The following is a 20,996-nucleotide window of genomic DNA, read 5'->3' as shown; positions in this document are numbered from 1 at the left end:
TTCTCCAGCAGCTTCTGGCCATTGTTCCTCGTCACCCCAGGTGCTGACCTCCAACCAAGCGGGTGGCCCTCCTCTGAACCCTCTCAAGGCAGGCCACATCCATCTTAAAGTGCGGTGCCCAGAAATGAACACAGTACTCCAGCTGAGGCCGGACCAACGTTTGAACGTGTGTTGCTATCCTAGTGAAGACACAGCAGTTGCATTAGACCCTGGGACTTAGGGTGTACCTGTGCCAGCTAATTCATATTAAATCTACAAGGGCCTTGTCTTCAAATGTTAAAGATTAATCTCTTAGGGTGTCTACACGTGCTTTTACACATGCCTAAACTTAATGTGCATTTGCCTGATGCGCATTAAGGCAATTTAGGTGTGCATCTACGTGTGCACGGGCTAAAGTGCATTAATGAGGTATATAAACTAACTTGGGATTCAAGTTAGTCTCATATCAGTTGACATATACAACATTAATGTGCCCTAGTGCAGCTACACATGCATTAAGGCACTTTAGCTGTTCACGCCTAAATTTGACACCTGCTTTTGCTTTTGCAGGTATCAAATTTAGGCATGAATAGCATAAAATCGCCATTTTTAAGGCGCATTGGGGCACACACATGTAGACCTGCGCCCTTAATGCACCTTAAAAATGGCTAATGTGCCTTAAATCGGCACATGTAGATGTGTCCTTAGTGTCCCATTGAAGATAAAGCTGAACTAGAACAGAAGCAGACACAAGTGCAGATCTCTACCACTAGATGGTATCATTGTATGGGGAAAGACTTGCAAGAAGCCTGCAGAAAATTATGCTGAAGTCCTGGCCCATGGGAGTTGGAAGGAAAACCAGGACAGTGAGTGGGTTGTTTAGGTCCCCAATGGCTCAGCAGGGTCTGCTGAAAGGCACATGTCTGGTGTGTTATTACAAGGAAGAGGGGGCTCGGTGCCTTCACTCCTTTCTTTTAGAGGAGCATATTCCACAGCAGAAAAGATATTTCCTTTTGAAAAATATGTTTAGAGACCATTCTCATCGCTACTAGGCAAAATGTCCTCCAATTGTATTGGCCAGCTCAGCCTTATACTGGAATCCACGTGATTTCTACACCCCTCGAGGGTATATCATGCTGCCATCAGAGGAAACTTCTACTGGCATCTACAGAGCCAGTTGGCTGCCTCACAGCAATGGTGAGTACTACAAAGATAGAAAAGGAAGGTAAGACAAAAAAGCACGCATGTGCCTAGTGGACCACTTTCAGCCCTGATGTAAAGGACTGGTCTGCTGACTTCAGTGGATCTAAGTCCTCTTATGTTCAGGCTGAATTTGACCCAGTATTAAGGAGATGGAAAAAGATGTTGAAGCTGTGGGACTTTAGTGACAGAGCTGCTGGTTCAAAGCCAAGGAGGCAGAGCCAGCTTGAAAACGAGTCCCCTGTGAACATTATTACCAGGTTCTGATCAAGCCACATCTTCCAGAAATGTCACAGTGCCAAAGAAACCACAGGACTCTGCAGGGGCACAGTGATGCCCTGCAGAGGGCACTGTGACATAGAGACTATGCATTAGGTGCCACTAAGCATGTAAAGCATCAACGTGGCACTGAGAGGAGCCCAGAGATCATGCCCCGTCCCTACACTGGGGTAGGCCCTGGTGCATCCAGGTATCGTGTAGGAAGAGCAGTTCCCTGTATTATCATCATGCCATGTCCTAGCACCTTCAGGGTTATGGGGGCAGGGCATATCCAGGCACCTTGTCAGGCCACAATGTTTCCCACCCCAGCATCAGGCAAGAAGGATAACGCTGCATGCTGCTTTAGAGCACGTGACACCAGCCTTCATTTGACATCTGGCATCATGGTGGTACCACGTGCTGCCAGGGGCAAGGGAGGTAGCACATCCCATTCTTTGAAGTCTAGTACTGTCAGTAAATTGTCTTGAGCCTAAACTGTGTCAGCTTGGTGCTTGAGGCAGATGGTAGCAGTCAGCTCTGTGGGCAGAAAGTACGTATGCCCTGTATTCACTGGGAAAGAATTATCCTCCCTTTTTCCTTCCTGTCTCCTTCTAGGACCCACATCAGGCTACCCTGCAGTTTTTCTTTTCTGTCTCCAAAGAGAACAGGGATCTCTATGGATCTCCCCTCAATATTGTTCTGTAGGGGATTGTCTTGCCATTACTCTACTTCCCTATGGATGTTCCTTTACCTACTGTCCCAGCCTTTCCTTGGTCCCAACAAGGGGCCATCTAGCCCTCACATTCCTCCTATGCTGCTTCCTCTGAGTCCCTCTCATCCTCCATGACCTCTCTGTGGTCATGTTGGCATGGGATGCAAAGTTGGCATGGGATGCTAAGTTGGCACAGGATGCAAAATGCAGCTCCTCATGCATCTTCTTTGAAGCCAAGCCCTCCCATCAGTTTGGCGCAGCCCCTGGCTTCTGTATCACGGCTTTCCTCATCCGCTGTCAGTTGTAAACACCTCAACCTCATTGGCATTTAAGATGTCCAGGATAAGGTTACAGTTCAGCCTACATGAGCAGCAACGTGTGAGGTCTTCTGATGTAACCAAGATCCTGGCTGGAAACTTCTAATTACCTCCAGGGTGGGAGAGCTTCAGTGCCCAGCTCAGCTTGGGGGGAAGGTAAATCCCACTAAATAAACAAAAAATGGCCTGAAAGTCATGGGTAGCATTGCCCTGGTGAGCTCTCTAGGCTACAGCTGCACATCTCCCATCTCTGGGGTGTGCTTTTCCCAGGTGGACTCAGTGGCTTCTTCTTCCTCAGTCTTCATTACATTGCTGCTACCTCCCTTCTGTCTTCTTAGCACTCCCCAGTCCCCACCACAACACCTCTAAGCTTTTGGTCTTCACAGATCACTTGATAAAACATGAAGAACTAACAAATCCAAGCTCAGGGCTAAACTGAAAGACCCTTAGGGCTTGTCTGCAGGTGGATTATTACTGGCAAAAACAATATGAGTGTAATGGTGCCATTACAGTTATACCAGTGTAATGCCCTGAAGGAACTCTCTTATTCTGGTGTGCACATTTATTTTTTTCTAGTTTAGCTTGTTGCTTTGAAAATGGCATTCATGTAACCAGAATAACGCCCTCCTGCTGTGATAGGAATGTCCACAGGCTGTGGTATACTTTGGTACCAAGACCAGTGAAATTACACTGGTAACGCCCTGCTAGTACATTCCCCAGTATAGACAAGATGCAGATGTCAGCAGGATTTGGCCTGTGGTAAGAGCCTCCTTTGCATGAGTGGGGAGGAGGGGGCAGGATCTGGCCCTCAGATTTTAACTTTCGGGGCTAACGGGTGTGAGGCTTCTGCTTTGTTCTTGATGGAGATACTTATAACAGCTCCAGACAGAGGGTTGCACTGGGGCATTCCTGTTACTGATATTTTGAAAAATGGTTGAGATTGTCAACTTCAGCATTTTTGACCTTCTAAAGTGCTTTTTGATTGAGAAGTTGCACAGTCAAAAGTATTGCAACACATCTTTACTTAAGATGAACAGAGCTTTTCAGGCAGAGAGTCCTTCTTTAAAGCCCTTTTTATTAAGACTACAGTATAAGGGTGCCTTCACAGTTACTCTTAGCAAAGATTTCATGCTATATAGTAAAACAGGCAGGTAGAAAAGGCAACCACACTCATTTTTTTTATATGAAAAGCAATTGAGTAATGGCAGCTGGATGAGAATTGAAGTTCATGCTGCCACAGCATGATGCTTCAGGCACAGGAGTGTTTGTGGGGGTGCATTTCCATCATACAGTTCAGTGTAGCACTGTCTTTCAAGCATAACAGGACTGAAATTTATTCCATAAAACTTGTAATGGAGCATTTTAAGAGTGAAAACCCTGTGGTCCACACTCCCACTCCTCATCACAGACCACTGAGGAGGATGCAGAGCATATGAGAGTTGTAAACACAGTTGCTTTTGCAAAGAGCCCTGGACTTGAGGGAGAGAGAGGATGAGGAGAGTGGGAAGATGAGAAGAGGCATGGGCAGATCTTCAACAGAGGCACGTGCCAGCGCAGCAGCACAGTCCTACCCCTGAATCACAGAACGGCCTGTTTTATGCACAAAAATGGAGCTGAGCAGCACCAAGATCTTTGACAGAAAGAGGAACAGACTTGGGGTCCAGCTCAACTGCACCTCAAGTTGAGGACAAGAAAAACTTGTGACATGGTGACACTGTGTGTTAAGGCGCAGCAGGGTGACAGCTGCAGGGATGGTGGCCCCTGCTGCAGCCACAAAGCCTGCCAGCTGTCAAGGAGATCGGTGCAGGGTTTCTGGGGCCCTGCACCCCTAGCTGCTGACAGACAAAAGTCGTGCCATGGGTGCTTGTGGGACTGACTGTCTTGGGGCGTGTGGGGGGAGGGAACTACTGCAGGCCTGGCTGCTAAGCTACCGTGTTACCAGTTACCAATCAATCATGATTCACTCAGGGACCAGCTCAATACACAGTAGCTAGCTAATGTAACAAGTTAACCAGGATTAACACCTACAAAACCACAGACTAAGGAGAGGAAATAATTGATACAGACAATCAACTGCCCCAAAACAGAGGCAGTCAGTTGCACAAGCACCCATGGCATGAGTTTTGCCTGTCAGCAGCTAGGGGTGCAGGGCCCCAGAACCCCCCTGCACCGGTCTCCTCGACAGCTGGCAGGCGTCATGGCCTCAGCAGGGGCTAGCAGGCCTGCAGTTTTCACCCTGCTGTGCCTTAACACACACAGGGTCATTTATGTCACGAGTTTTGCCTGTTAGCAGCCAGAGGCGCAGGGCCCCAGAAGCTAGACTCCCCCTGCACCTATCTCCTTGAAACTTGGCAGACTTCATGGCCTCAGCAGGGGTGACCACTCTAGCAGTTTTCACCCCACTGTGGTGTAACACATACACATGATATGAATTTTGCTTTCAAGTATTTGGGGTACCGTTTCCCCAAACCTCCTGCACCTATCTCCTTGAAACTTGGCAGGCTTTGTGGCCTCAGCAGGGGCTACCACCCCTGCAGTTTTCACTCTACTGCACCTTTACACACACGGGGTCATCTATGTCACGAGTTTTGCCTGTCAGCAGCTTGAGGTGCATTTCCCCCTAAACCCCTGCACCTATCTCCTTGAAACTTGACAGACTTTGTGGCCTCACCAGGGGCTACCACCCCTGCAGTTTTGATCCTGCTGTGGCTTAACACACACGTGACATGAGTTTTACTTTCAAGAATTTGAGGTGCACATTCCCAGAAACCCCTGTATCTATCTGCTTGAGACTTGGCAGGCTTCATGCGCTCAGAAGAGGCTACCATTCCTGCAAGTTTCATCTGAATCGGACAAAAAAACCATATTTCATTGATTCCCCATTATACCCTATGGCCAGATCTCCGAAGTGGCTCTGAAGCTTCAGAGCCGATCCAGCCAAATCGAAGCAGGAAACCAATCCGGATCTCTGAATTGGATCACTGGCATCCGAAGCGGCCGGATCTGAAGCCGAATCGAATAGCTGCCTACTCACACAGGCCTACTTGATGGTGCTGGAGAACAGTCCTCATGGAAATACCTGCCCCTGGGATTGCTCATTATTCCCAGGGCCGTTCTGAAGAGAAAAGCCAGCAGCATTTGATTTGGCAGCAGAGCTCCATCAATAAGGCTGCAAAGCTCTATGCCCTCAGGGCACCCCCAGCCAGCTCCTCTGCACTTCGGAAAAGCATTGGAGCCACCACAGAGATACAGCCATAGGGTATTATGGGGAATCAATTAAATATCTATAACTTTGTTGTTTTTTGTCTGATTTGGATTAAATTTGCAGGGACGGTATCCTCTGCAGAAGTCTGAAGCCTGCCAAGTTCCAAAAGATCGGTGTGGGGGTTCATGGGAAACTGCACCCCAAATTCTTGGAAGCAAAACTCGTGTCACGTCTATGTGTTACGCTACAGGGTGGTGAAAACTGCAGGGAAGGTAGCCCCTGCTGAGGCCACAAAGCCTGCCAAGCTTCAAGAAAATAGGTGCAGGGGTTTGGGGAAAACTGCACCTCAAGCTGCTGACAGGCAAAACTTGTGGCATAGGTGACCCTGTGTGTGTTAAGGCTCAGCGGGCTGAAAACTGCAGGGGCGGTAGCCCCTGATGAGGCCACAAAGCCTGCCAGCTGTCAAGGAGATAAGTGCAGGGGTTTGGGGGAAACTGCACCTCAAGCTGAGGACAAGCAAAACTCGTGACATGGGTGACACTGTGTGTGTTAAGGTGCAGCAGGGTGAAAGCTGCAGGGATGGTGGCCCCTGCTGCGGACACAAAGCCTGCCAGCTGTGGAGGAGATCGGTGCGGGGGTTCGGGGTTCTGGGGCCCTGCACCTCTGGCTGCTGACAGGCAAACCTTGTGTCATGGGTGCTTGTGCCACTGTGTCTGTCTTGGGCAAGGTGGGTGGGGGGAGGGGACCTACTGCAGGCCTGGCTACTAAGCTACTGTGTTACCAGTTACCAATCAATCATGATTCGCTCAGGGACCAGCTCAATACACAGTTGCTAGCTATTGTAACCAGTTAATTAGTAACAATTAACACCTACAAAACCACCTACAAAACCAGACTAAGGAGAGGAAAGAATCAATACAGACAATCAATTGCCCCAAGACAGAGATAGTCAGTCCCACAAGCACCAATGTCATGAGTTTTATCTGTCAGTAGCTAGAGGTTCACTTGGTAGCTCAAAGCACACTAAAAACCCATTACACAGTTCGTACCATGCAACTGTGCACCCATGCACCTATCTCTATACCTGTACTCCACCCACTGCCCTCCTATCATGAGGACAGACAGGAAGTGCAGGGTGCCCTGAATACCTCCTACACTCCTATGGAATGGGGCAGCTGGGTGGGAGCAACCTGCTGGGTCTGGTGGTCTGAGTTTCTGCCTGAGGAGCTGTGTCATATGCCGTTCCCCTCTCCTCCCGGTCTTCTGCTCCTTCTGGCATTCTCAGAACATCCTCTCCTCCCACTTCTGTTTCCAGGTCTCTTATTGCTTGAACCATCCCAACCTCCTATCACACTTGTCCCCTCCTTGTTCTCCTCTTTTGCTTCCACATCAGTCAGCCAGGGACTGCTCAAGGCCTTGCTGAGGCCAGTAATGAAGACAGGGAAGCTCAGGCACAAAGGAAAGCAGTGAAAACTCTAAATGTTTCCTCTCCTAACCTTGCTAGAGGCAGCAGCACAGATGCTGCTCAGCCTGCAGGGCTTGCTTACTGCCAAATGCCTGTTCCACTAGTGCCCTGGTGAGCTTGCTGGGCCTCTGCAGAGATGGAGAATAAAGCAGGGAAATCCAAGGCTGCCCACGGCGCTAAGCAAAATGTTAAATTATTTGCAGGCAGCTGATCTGGGCAATGTCTCCTTGCTGCGGGTCACCAAGGCTCAGAGGAAGGAGATGCTGCTGGAGACTGGGGAGCACATGAGCCACTTCACTGCCTGCCTGTTTGCAGCAATACTCCACTGGGCTGTCCTCCCTTAAGGCAGCCCAGAACCTGAAGGAGTCCCCAGGAACCTGAAGGAGTGGAGGAGTGGCTGTGGGAATATCTGCTATGGCACTTGCTGGTGGTGCCCCCAGGGAGCAAGGGATGTTGCTGTCTATTCAGGCAGGTGGCACAGCCCCTATCAGCTGCATAGCTGAAGTTTCTCAATGTGAGTCTCAAGCTAGCACTTTGCTACTGCACCATGACCTCACTAAAACTCCCTGGCAAGACTGCATCCTCTCCTGTCTGCCTCTGCGCATGGTACTCCATTGCTTTAGAAGCTCATGGCCACCCAGTATTTACAAGCAGCTTCCCCATCAAGACACCGCTCCTGACTGACTCCCTGACTCAGCAACGTGCCTGTGCACACATGGCCCCACCGTGCTCATGTTGCAGCACACTGTGCTCTGCAGGACAGAAAACAATCACCATCTCCATCTGAGTGGGGAAGGGCACTTTTCACGGTCCAGGAAACAAATCTTTTCTTCTCTCCTTTATGTGCCCGGGCAAGGAGTGGTCAATAAAGCAGCTCTTAAAGCAAAATTCAAACAGAAGGGGTAGAGTCTGCCAAGGAACAGGCAGGCACAGGGGAAAACAAGAAGTGGTAGCGTTTGCCAGAGCTTGTTTCTTGAACCTCACTGCTGTCCAGCTGCATGGACCAGCCCTGGCTGTGACTCTCCTGGGTCTCAAACAGCATGTGGCTCATCCCATTTCTCCTCCGGAGAAAGGCTGATCTGTTCCTTAGTGCAGAGCACAGTCATGTTTCCTCCCTGTGGTTCACTAGGCTCTCCTTCAAAATGTCCACTGTCAAGACATGGACTGTGGTAGGGGCATAGGCGGTGAAAGACTGGGGCTAACCATTAGCCCCCAAAACTTTTTGTTGTGGCTGACAACAGCAGCATCATTATCGTCCCACAGCGCCCAGTGCTGCTTGGCATGCAGCCACTCCTTCGCTGCTGCATACAGCCCCAGCGCATGCTGGCCCTGCAACAGCCCTGTGGGAGGGAGGGGCAGGGTTCAGGCAGGGGCTCAGTCCCCCCCCCCTAAAATAATATTTCCCCCCATTGCTTGTGAATAGAGCCTTGCCTTGAATTGCCTCCAGCTCCATAAAAAGAGGCCATGTCTTGAAGAACACTCCTAAATGTTCGTTGTGGAGGACCACCCTGTGACAGGCCTGCAAACAGCTTTCATTTGCCTTACACTGCCTGCTGTTCAATATGTTCCCCCAGCCATCTCCTCAAACACATGGTGGTTCCTTCATGGAGCTGGAATTGAACAGCTCCCTGATCCCACAAGCTTCCTTCTACTCCAGTAAAATGCTTAGGCATTGCATGACAGCCTATCTTGGCTCGTCAACTTGCTGACTCTCCCATGTTCTGGTGATAGAGAATGGGTGTTTTCAGAATGATGGACTGATTTTAACGGGGGGTGGGGGACAGTCAGTTTGAGCTGTAGTCAGTGGAGTCTAAACCAGACTCCAGAGAGGAAGTATGGGATTGCTTCTGAAGGATTGCTGAGGTTAGCAGATTGCTCTTGGGTGGCAGAGGGTTTCTAGGCAAAGCTAAAGGATTTTTTTCTACCTTGAAGGCATGTTGTGTGTAGACATGTGCAAACTTCTGCCAGGAAAACTTACATGGAGCAGGTCTGCATGAGATAGGCACTCACTGAGAGAAACTCTTCACATCTTCTCTCTCTTTAAAGGTTTTGAAAAACTAGCTGAATTCAAACTTAAAATACTCACTAAAGCAAACAAATTTAATACAAAATTCAAAGCCACACAAACAAGAAAACCAGCATGAGATTATGTATCTACCAACATCCTTTTTTCTAGTTTACGCATGCACAGACACTCACAAACACACCCTGGCTGTTTTACTGTGAAAACAGCCGGTCACCAAGGTCACACCCAGACAAATGCAACTCAGCCTATTGCAAGTTCCTGGTGAATTAAAAGTCTCCTGGGTAGAAAATAATAAATACTGTAATACCAGAGACCTCACATTGGTGTAGGGAACAGATTCTTGTTTTCTCAGTCAACCAGGACTGAATACATTGCACAACAGGTGTATTTGCTTCCATGGGAGAAGGGGATACAGCATTTTGCACTGTTAATAGCAAGGCCTTGTTCACCAACATGAGGCTTAGATGTTGTATTTGGTTGAAGACTGTCCACAGTCAGATCCTGGTCTATGACTAGGGGCCCTAAGTGATACTGCAATACACATAATAAATTATGATTATTATTATTTAATAAATGATAGTGGCAATGTGGGACTTCTAGGGTTTGTGTCTGGGTGTGAGAAAGAAAAGGAAGCAGAGCTCCATCAGGAAGCAGTGCTCTGGTGAGAGAAAGGGAAGATGGGCAACAGCCTGCAGTAACATACTACAGTCTTGGAACACATTCAATTTGTGTCATTCCAAGTGCATTTGTGACATCCCATAGTACAAGCAGATACACTTTTAAGCCATTTGTGACATTGGAAGTGTGAGGAAAACGTAAAAGTTGTGCCCTTTAGGTTGAGGTTTATCTCGAGTGACATCAAACGGTGTACTTGCTCCACAGAGATATCACCCTACTCCAGCATCCCAGAGTGCCCTCTGTTTCTCCTTATGCTCCAAGGCCCGTCTTTCCCTTGACCCAGACTCTACTGCAGTGGTTCCCAACCTTGGGTTGAGACCCAAATGAGGGTCATGGGGGTAATGCCAGCGGTGCCGCACACAAGGGACAAGCTGTGTTGTATGCTCAGAGCTCCCCTGCTCTTGCTCCGGGCCACTGCCGCTGTCGCACTCCATTCCCAGCAGCGATTCATGGCAAAAAAAGGTTTCAAAATGCTTGGAAAAAGGCAATCTTAGAAATCTCCCAAAGAAACCACGTGTGGTGTGGACAGTGCTCAGGGAGGTGTGGGCAGTACAGTTTGCTGGCAGGAAAGGGTGGGGCAGGAAGGGGTAGAAGTGGATTGATTTTCCATTCAGTGATTTGGAAGCAAGAATTAACCATTAACTGTTCCAATGAGCAGTGAACTACTCCAGGAGCCCTTCCCATGTTGCATCAGGGGCTCGGATTCTAACAGGGTACAAGGAAAAGAGCAGGGGGGGCCTGAACACCAGTGTCTGTCTCCTAAACCTCAGTTCCTCAGTTCTTCCCATGAGCCCTCTGGCCCCTGTGCCTCAGTTCCCCTCAGCTAGAGGCAGTGTCAACCAGACAAGTAATCAGCGCTTGCTTTCCTACCCTGTGCTCTGATCTCAACCGAGGCAGGGGAACCCCTGCGTGCTGGGATACCTGCTCAGTCCCCTCGGGTGGTGGAGTGCCAGCAGGATACCTTCAGACTTGGGAACGTGAACCAGAGCCTGCTCCTCACATCCCAGCTCTGCTCACAGCACACAACTCCACACACTGGGAACGGCACAAACTGAACCTGTGCCAAGCCCCAACTGTATCCCGATGAGCCAGCTCTGAACCGGCCAGTTTGGGGAAGAGAGGCCATCTGGCTGCGCTAATGCACTGGGCTAAAATGCCCTGCTTCTCAACAGAAACGGGCAGAGCGCCCTGCCAATGCAGCAAAATTTATTGCCAGCGCCTAAACTGGCTCATCAGCTTGGCTGCCTCGGCATGACGCTGCACTATCCCTTGCAAATGTGCTCCAAGAGTCGAGCTAGCGACGGGGAGCCGTGCTGCGAATCCACGTCCTGTCGGACTGTATGCCGACTGCTGCGTAAACGAGACCGAACGTATCCCGAGGAGCTGGTGTGGACAGGTCGATGTGCGTTTTAATGTGCGATAAACGGGTCTAGTCTAAGAAGGAAGACCAGATTTGGACCTCGACCAGTTCGCTATGTGTTAAAGCAGGAGTTTTGCTGCGTGAATCACAGCATCGTTAAAACAGTATCTTACAACCCTGGGCCGGCCAGAGCCAAAATGGAGATGCGGGAATGAGTTACTTGAAGGGCATCTTCCAGAGGAAAAACACGGGTACAGCTGACGGGTTAGGGTGTTTTTATTTCTCAAGGGCTGCCAGTCGGCGGAATGGCTACCCAGGGGGTGGGCCCGTCGGCCTCATCCTGCCGCCCCCGGGATTTCCTCGGCCCTAGAGGTCCGTCATGATGCCAGCAGAGCAGGCCGGCACAGGCAGCCCGGCCACCTGGGGCTGTGCAGGAGCAGGAGGAGATGCAGGGCCCAATTTGCCCCCGCAGCGAGAGAGCACGTGTGTGCACGGCGAGCCGCCTCTACCCCCGAGTGACCCCCAGCGCCCAGCTGCGGCGGACTTCCGCTCAACGCGCCGCTCTGGCCACCGACCGCCTCTATGATCCCCTCCCCGCCGCGAATGGCCCAAGCTGGCCTGCGGCCCGTGCAGCACCGCTCTACCTCTGCCTCCCTGCTCTCTATGGTCTCCTCCCGCCTCTGGGCTCCCGGGGGCGTGTCTATCCGCGGTGCCCGCTCTCTATGGTACCCGCGGCCCGTCACGGCTCCCAGTCTCCTCAGCGGCGGCTCGTGCTGGTGTCGGCGGCGGCCGCGGGAGGGGGCGCGGTGGCCGGGCCGGGGTCGAGGTCTGGGTCTGCCCAGCCTCCCTCTCTCCCCGCGCGGCTATGGAGCTGGAGGTGCCGGACGAGGCGGAGAGCGCCGCCGCTACCGGCGCCGGAGCCATCACTCCCGAGGCTGGACCGGACGCGGCAGGAGGTAAAGGGGCTCCGAGGCAGCCGGAGGCGACCTGCTGAAAGGCAGCGCCCGCCGCCGCCTGCTCCTGGAGAACCCCGAATGGTAGCGCCCTGCCCCCCCCCTCCCCAGCACCCTGAATGGTAGTGTCCGGCCAGCACCCTGAATGGTAGCGTCCGGCCAGCACCCCCTACCTCCCCCAGCACCCGGAATGGTAGCATCTGGCCAGCACCCCCTGCCCCCCCTCCCCCCGGTGCTGGACTTCGGGTGACGGAGCTGGCAGGAGCTGCCTGGCCTGATCCTGCTTGTCACGCCTCAGGCGATGCCACGGGCATGAGGCACCCTGTGCAGGGAAAGCCGGGCGCTGGAGTCCCGGCGTGGGGTCAGGCGCAGCAGTGGCAGCAGCATGTCCGGCGAGCGGTGGGAGCTCTGTGGCTGGTGCAGGGCACTGGGTAAATCACCTGTTGCCAGCCCGCATCCTGGGGACAGCCTTGGGCTAGTCCTCTAGCCACCCAGGAGATGGTTTTGTGCCCGGCTGTCGTGCGGCAGGAGCCCCCTGATGAAGCCAGCCTGGGGTTATTAGAAACGTGAAGGGCTGCAGGGCAAAAGCCACCTTTCTTTCCCAGCCAGATCCCGCCAGTCAGCGGCCCGTCTGGTGACACAGGCAGGCATGCCTGTCGATTAGCTCGCCACTGGCTTTTCCCTGGTTTCATCCTTGCAATGTCCTAGCAGCCACGCAGGCACTCTTGACTTCACAGCCTCCTTGTAATGGAGGGAAATGGTGATCCCCATGCAATAGATGGGGAGCCTGGGACACTTGCATGATCTGGCCAAGGTCATGTATCTGATGAAGTGGCCATCACTGACGAAAGCCGGAGCCTCTGAAACAGTCCTAAGGTGCCACCCTGGCCTGGCTTCAGGCAAACACAGCTAGCCACCTCTCTACGGTTAGTCTGGGAGCTCCTTAGCTTCAGTCCTGCAGTCAAACCCCAATGTCATCTTTCTCCTGAAACTGCATTTTTTAATTGAAGCTGTTCCTTACACCCTGTCTGTTTCCTTGATGAAAAGCTTGAGCTCTGTAATGGTCCACAGGGTTAGGTTTCACCTTGTTTGCTATAAGCAATCGGTGGAGGAGGAGGGGTGGGTGGGGGGTTTGGTTTTCCCTCATCGGTCTTTAATGCTTTCACTAGTTACTTGTGCTCTTCCTGTGTTCTCCTCCATCTGGCCCTTATAAGCTGTGAGAATTTTTCCAGTTGCAGGAAAGTAATATTTCTGTCATCTTACCCAGTCAAAATCAGAAGGCTTTGCTTCTGAAGGTTATATGAAGTGATTATTAGGCTGGAAACGAGCTTATATTAGGAGGTCTGTCCTTTTCTGGCCATATTAAATGAATTTGGGAGCCTCAGATAGACAGACAGGATCAGAAACATGTTGCTTGCAAATCCACCTACATTTCTTCCTAGTGTCCAAGTAATTCATTACAACTTCACCTTACACTGTCTAGATACTTTCATAGGTGACCATGATGCAGCCATTCTGTGCTGTTAAGGTGACAAGTTCCGTTGTGGGCCTAAGTGCGAGGTGCTGAGCAACTATGACTCCACGCACTGCATTTAGTCATAACGTTTCAGAAAACCAGCTGAGTCTTGTTATCTTATAAAAATACTCTCTTTTTCTTTGGGGTTTTAAAGTAAACTTAAAAAATGGACAGAACACTGCTTGATTATCTTAGAGATGCCATTTAATGGGATTGGCAGTAATTTTATGTATTTGTATTTGTTTTCTTGAGAAATAGAAACCAGACCCTGGGTTTTGTTTTCACTTGAGTTCTGCTAGGCAAAATGGAGGGACTTGTTGTAAGTGAGCTCTAGAAAAGTAAATGGGGGAGTCCATAGGTTTCTTTTTCTGAAGGACTGTGAGAGATTGGTTTAGCAAAACGCTGCAAAAGGCAGCAGCTTTATGGCTCTTGGTGCTGAGAAGAGAAAAAACTGATCGTCAAAGAGTAATAAAATTGTCACTTGCTTCTTCCAATTTCTTTTTTCCCTTTTTTGGTTTCTTGAAAGTACTGGAGGCTGAAGTGTTTTATTTTGATACTTTGAACAAATGAAGCTGGAAGATATTGCTCAGCTGTGGACTTGAAACAATGAGTGGATAATTTTTTCCTTCTTCAACAGAGAAGCATGATGTCTGGGCATTAAAAAAAACCCCAAGCCCCATAGAGTAGCTTGGCTTGTTTGTGCAGCATCAGACAGATGCTGCGTGAAAAGTACTCTTGTATAGATGCTTTAATTTGGGGCATGGGTAGTTATTCTTTACTTGTGTAGTGTCCTAAGTGTGCTATGTGTGGTTTCAAACCCCAAAGTATTTCAAAACCCGAAGTGCCTGGAGGCATGCAGTATGAGACCCATTTTTTCTTTTTTTTAATGATTAAAATAAAAGGAATACAGTACTCAAATCTGAAAGGACCCAAACATCCATAAAAAAGCCATATTGAAATTCTGTGTGGTCCAGGCTGCTTGCTGTAACAGGCATGTTCTGAGAACTGGCATTTCTATGTATGGGAATAGTCTTCCAAAATAATATAGCTGAGGGCAGACGGGCTGAATGCTTTCCACATCACATGTTTTTCCTTCTTGTCTCTGGCTAATTCTTTGCTAATGAAGTTTTCCATCCATTGCAGCTAGTGTACGTAGTACCAATGCCTTAATCACGACATGGTGGGCAAAGCCCTTGTTTCCATCCACAACTGCTCTCATGCCTGCTACCATCAGTGAAGTGTAGGCCCCTTTCTGGTTGCTTGCCAAGAAACGAGGTTGGATTGGCTCAGTGCTGCACTTTTTATTAAATGAACTTGACAGGGTTAATCCCCCAGGGCATCACCCAGGTCAACAAAAGTCTTCCCAGAATGCACGGGGAGAAATTATGTGTTGTAAACATCAAACAAGAAGAATGATTAGCCATGGTGCATAGGGTCATAACCAGAAGTAATAGGAGGGAGGTAAGAGGAACCTGGGCTGAATATCAGGAGACTCTTCTTGAGAGGAAGACGGATTTAAGCTGTGGTGACATTTTAGAAGCCTTATGCTGTGCCATTGGCAATTGGGAAGCTTTCATTCATGAACACAAAGGTCTAGTTGTCAATTTTCAGAGCAGTTTAGCTTTCAGGTTTTAGCTAATCTGGTTGCAAAGACAACATTTCAAAACTTTACAAATGCATGGCGCCATAGAGCCATCCTCCTGAATCTGCAGCCAGTCTGGTCCGGACAGCTGCATGTAGCTTTACCAAGGAGCTGAGTGAATGTGAGGACTCTGCTGCAGAGTTTTGCTGCAAGCAGCTGTGAAACTGCCGTGAATGATTTTACTGGTCACTTCAAAAGTTTTGATAAGGAGCAGCAGAGGCAGGCATGGAGCTATTCAGGACAGCATACCTTGTCCTCAAAAAGTGGCTGGATGAGGGACAGAAGAGCAGTGGTCCTTAATGGCTGCAGGCAAGAAGTGCTATAGAAAAGGTGATGAGCCTGAAGGGTCTTGTCAGGGATAGAGTTCAAATGATCAGTGAGACAGCCATACAGACTGGTAGAAATCATGGTGTTGTCAAGCAGGGGATGGATGCTCTTGTAGGGATCTTTCATATCTCATGTATAAATGTCTGACCAAATTTTCAAGCCCTGCCCTATTATTTCAGACTCAAGAGACTGGCCAAGGCAAAACCCTGAAAATACTCTTGAGGAATGACTCCTCTGTTTCTAAAGAGATGGGCTTGTTGCTCTAATACAGTGGTTTTCAATGTTTTTAGACTTGGAGCACCCCTCAGAAAATGCCAACTCTTATTTTCCATTGTTTTTTTTGATTGCAGAAAAATAGTGATTTTTCTGTTGCAAAGAATTCAGAACTACCACAACAGGTCAGAATGTTTTTAACACACTCTGATTTTTCCAGTTGAAATTTCTGCATTTATCACATGAGTGTTTGCATACCTAACAGTGCTAACGTTGTCCAGCATGCTTGAAAAGATCTAAAAAGGCACCGCAGTGTGTTGCAGCACCCTGGTTGAGAATCACTGCTCTAATAGATGGATTCTAGGATCTGACTTGGTGCAGTGCATCCTGCTGTGTCCTCAGATTGGTATTGTATAGAAGAGGAGAAGGGGGTCAGTTTGCTCCTAGACCCTCACCTTGAAAGGAGGTAGTGTTTGACTGTCAGCACATTGACTGAAATTGTAATGTTCATTGTAGAAAGGGTTAAGATTTTGGGTGTTGTCAGAAGATAAGGACCATGTAAGGACATTATTTCAATTACACAGTTGTTCTGTGGTTGAAAATTCCTCCTTCATTCCATAGCTGAGACAAAGTTGGAAGCAACTTCTGCGGGGATAAGGGAAATACCAGTACAGTAGTTTTTATTTGGTGAGCAGAAAGAGATGAGATGAAAACACCAAACATAAACCATCACTATTACTAATGTGGTACTTGGGGAAACAGAAGAGATCACTCCTGGAAACTTGAAAAAAACCCTAAATATAAACATCATGCCAGATGTATGGTTTAGTAAAGTGGCATATACCGCCTTGGCGTGGAAACAATGTGGTGGGTCGGTGACAGCAGCTAATGGCATTAAGAGAATCAACTGGTCAAAATAAACTGCTCTACCCATTGGCCTTCTAATGAATCTCTCTCTTGAACAGCTTCTCACAAAGTCAATCAAATATATAGCCGAGATGTACAGAGTTAAAATAAGCTTAATTTTCAAAGCCTTTCTTTTAACTGGCTTAGCCAACTAATTACATTTTAAGACAAGAACAGGCCAGAAGTAAAGGAAGGTAGGACAAGGTCTATTGGAGTTGGAGCTGAGACCAGAAGACCTAAATGTTTTCAGTCATAGTGCAGGATGGTCTAGGCAGTGATTTGAAAATCCTGTAACCCAAATGTGGATGTCTTTACAACTTGTTTTAAAGGAGATTCGAAGCCCTTGGATAAGATTGACCTCATTTTGACTACCCATAGCTTGGCATAATCATCATTTACTTGTATACAACAGCTGGTCTTGTGATCCTCTAATGATGGGACTGCCTGAATTGCCGCCATTGCATTCCTTTCTGGAAGCAGTCTGCCCAGAAGGCTTTCTTGGGAATGCCCTGAGACTGACTGCATAAGCAGGATATAGTTTGAGCACAATGATTAAATGATTCACCGACGTGACCAGTATGGGCTCTCACTAGCTGTGCAGTCTGTTTTGGTTTTTTTTCCCCCTGTATATGGTTGTTTCCATGTAAAAATAAAGTACAAATAGCAGTGCCAGCTTTTTTCGTGTAAATATATGTCAGCAGCACTTACCTGAGTCCAGAAGTAGGCTTGACCAGTTTGTGTGAAGTTCTGACCAAGGATTGGAGTGTTGTACTTATCACATGTTGTTTGCTTCTTTGGCACATCTTATGATTCCTGTTCATCTCTTCGGACTGCTGAGCATGTCTTTGCAGACTGGGATTAATCTGCCAGAAGTTGACAGGTGCTTCACTTCTGACTGTGATGATGCTGTACATTAGTATGCTCTAAGTGGTGTGTTTTCCAGCACAAAATCAGTTCCCACATGCACAGACAAAAGGGAACTGCAAGTAGTTAAAGGGATGTACTCAACTTGAAATTTGCACAGTCAGAATATGTTACATCTACTGTTGGCCTCTACTGGAGTTATGTGAGAATTGCATAGTCTGTGTGTTTGACAGCCCTCAGTTCATAGTCCATCTCATTGCATTTGAGAATCACTTGTAAGGTCCTTGTTCACACTTTCTCAGGGCTTGCAATTGAACTGTTGGACTATAGCTATAGGAGAGAGTTTCCTTTTCCAGATCACTTGCACAGAGCTGGGGAACCTTGGGAGTCATCTGTCTTGTAGTGTGGGGCTGCAAAAGTGGGTCACAGAGTCTGCTTCATTCCCTAGACCTTTAGGTAGGGCTGGGGAGTAACTTGGGGCTGGGGAGGCATAGTGTTGTGTGAGCAACCTTTAAGTTCAGTGAACCTGCACAGGATCTGGGGAGAGATTCAGCTTGTCTACTGCTACTGAAGAAGCATGTGTATGGAGCACAATGACCCTGAAGATTCAAACATCAGCTGGCAGCAGAAATATCTTACCTAACTTTTCACAAATATCTTTTTAAACTGTTTATTTATAGGGGATTCTTCCAGAATACTTTTAACAATCCAGTCGGCATTGTTCATCTCCTTCATACACCTGGCTTTCTGCAAGAGAGATGTCTTGTTCTGGTCTTGTTACAACTCTGGGGCTCATGAGGCTGCAGAGATATGACTAAGAGCAGAATGCAATATGCTCTTTTTTGCATTGGGGGCAGTTAGTCACACATTGCATGCCCAAAGTGCTGGACTTGCTCCTTTTCGTGTGCACAGAGCATAGTACAAACTTGTTTCATATGCCATGTTATGTATTCTAACAGAGTGCCTCTTCTTTGGCATGGGTTCTTAGTAAGTGACTGTTGTGGGAGACAGGACCTCTGTATGATGTTACGTCAGTTCTTAATCCATCTATAGTTGGAGCAGGGACTGGTAGAAAATGAAAATATTTTGTTTCTGCAAGTCTTTGGCAAAGCAAACTGCTTGCCATGCAAAGCTTCCCTCCTTGCACTGCCTGCCCATGTGTATCTGAATGATCACAGAGCAATGTGCCAAACCCAGCCATTAAAATGCTCTGTTTTGTGGAGTGGAAGATGCCTTGATGGAGGTCTGTGACATGCCAAGCACCTTGCTGCACAGTGCTGCCCATCAGATCTACTGTAGTGATAGAGACTTGCATGGCAGTGAAACATCATCAAGATAAGTCTGCCTATTATTAGTGACATTAAAACAAAAAGCTTACTGGTTACTGAAGTTTAACTGATGAGCACAAGAAAAGAGGCAATGGAAAAGTGTGTTATTTGGTGGCTTGTGTGTGTCTTCATAGCTTGACTGGTGCTTTCAACATAGACCCGGAAGATCCCACACTTAGCTGTCAGGGTTGAGGTGTTGTGGTGGGAATGGCATTCATTATTTCTTCCCAGGCTGCACATATTAAGGGGTGGTAAGTAGAGGATTTTAGTCTGCAGATGTCAGCCTCTTTCATCAACACTAAAGGAGGTAATAATCGTAGAAGGATAATGTTTCTGCCTTGTCTTCTTTTAGGTAGATCTCAGGAAATCTTCTGTTCTTAGAGCAGCCTGGCTCTCATTTGTGATGTACGTTTTCAGCATTGCTGGTAGCCGAGTTAACCTCAGAACTTTCTGGGAAACATTTCTAGTAATGAAAAGAAAAGCTTAAAAGGATCACAGCAGCTTTTCTGTCGCTTGGCTTCTCCTCACCCACGTAGTTAAACAAACTCCTGTCAGCCTGTAATTAAGTGTCGTTGTTTTCCATCATGTATGTTCTTGAGGCTTCCCTAGGTTACGTGTGGGTTTCTTCTTTGGCTTGTGGTGAATAATCTTGGCTGAGTCAGAACGTATGCAATGGCAGTAGGTAAATCCGGAGGATTATGCATGTTCTGTCTCTGTTATTGGAGTTCTCCCAGCAGTGCTTGGTCACTGCTACAACCTGACTTGTTCTCAAGTCTTTCATAGTTTCATAGTTGGTAGGGTTGGAAGAGACCTAAGTAGTAGACCTGTGCGAGTCGGCAGTGATCTGATCTGGCCGCTTTGGATGGCAGTGATCTGATCCGGAGCTCCGAACTGGTTTCCACTTTGATCCGGCCGAAGTGGCTCTGAAGCCTTGGAGCCACCTCGGAGATCCGGCCATAGGGTGTAATGGGGAAATCAATGAAGTATCTATAACTTTGTTGTTTTGTGTTCAATTTGGATGCAACTTGAAGGGATGGCAGCCTCTGCTGAGAACATGGAACCTGCCAAGTTTCAAGAAGATCGATGCAGGGGTTTGGGGGGAACTGCCCCTCAAGCTGCAGACAAGCAAAACTCGTGCCATGGGTGCTTGTGGGACTGACTGTCTGTCTTGGGGCAGTTGATTATTGAGTCTTTCCTCTCCTTAGCCTGGATTTGTCCGTGCTAATTGATGGAAATTAACTGGCTACATTAGCTAAGTCCTGTGTATTGAGCTGGTCCCTGAGTGAATTATGACTGATTGGTAACTGGTAGCACAGTAGCTTAGCAGCCAGGCCTGCAGTAGTGTCTCCCCTCCCCGCCCCAAGATGAACACAGTCAGTCTCTCAAGCACCCATGGCACCAGTTTTGCCTGTCAGCAGCTAGGGGTGCAGGGCCCCAGAACCCCCCTGCACTGATCTCCTCCACAGCTGGCAGGCGCCGTGGCCTCAGCAGGGGCCCCCATCCCTGCAGCTGTCACCCCGCTGTGCCTTAACACACGCAGTGTCACCCATGGCGTGAGTTTTGCTTGTCTGCAGTTTGAGGTGCAGTTCCCCCCAAACCCCTGCACCGGTCTTCTTGAAACTTGGTAAGATTTGTGGCTACAGCAAGAGCTACCACCCCTGCAGTTTTGACCTTCCTGTGTTGTAACACATAGACATGACAGGAGTTTTGCTTTCAAGAATTTGGGGTACAATTCCCCCAAAACCCCTGCACCAATCTTCTTGAAACTTGGCAGACTCCATGCCCTCTGCAGAGTCTACCACCCCTGAAAATTTCATCCAAATCGGACAAAAAACAACAAAGTTATAGATATATATTTTTTTCTCCATTATACCCTATGGCTGCATCTTCGAGGCAGCTCTGAAGCGCTTTGGAAACTTTGAACCACTTTGGGAAGCCTAACGAGGCCAGCACTTTCACCCAGATGTGCTGCTTCGGATCCTGAGGTGTCCGAAGCTTCTCCGGATCCGAAGCTCTGTCTTGCCTTGCACACCCCTACTAAGTAGAT

The 20,996-nt window shown here is 48.5% G+C and overlaps 1 protein-coding gene across 4 annotated transcripts in view; it reads left to right on the top strand.

Annotated features, from left to right (window-relative positions):
• Nucleotides 1–11,882: 11,882 nt before the first annotated feature.
• Nucleotides 11,883–20,996, top strand: part of PIP5K1C (phosphatidylinositol-4-phosphate 5-kinase type 1 gamma) — a 66,314-nt gene continuing 57,200 nt past the window's right edge. The window contains exon 1 of one of the 4 annotated variants that reach the window (XM_019491221.2): nucleotides 11,883–12,156. In XM_019491221.2, coding sequence (XP_019346766.1) covers nucleotides 12,066–12,156 — 91 coding nt within the window. In that variant the 5' untranslated portion in view covers nucleotides 11,883–12,065. The remainder of the gene's footprint in view (nucleotides 12,157–20,996) is intronic. The other 3 variants (XM_059719645.1, XM_059719644.1, XM_006269328.4) reach the window with 3 other exon arrangements.

This window comes from Alligator mississippiensis, chromosome 16 (genome assembly GCF_030867095.1).
Source record: "Alligator mississippiensis isolate rAllMis1 chromosome 16, rAllMis1, whole genome shotgun sequence".
NCBI lineage: Eukaryota > Metazoa > Chordata > Crocodylia > Alligatoridae > Alligator > Alligator mississippiensis.
Note: the sequence above shows the minus strand (reverse complement) of the source record. Positions and strands in the feature narration are given on the sequence as shown.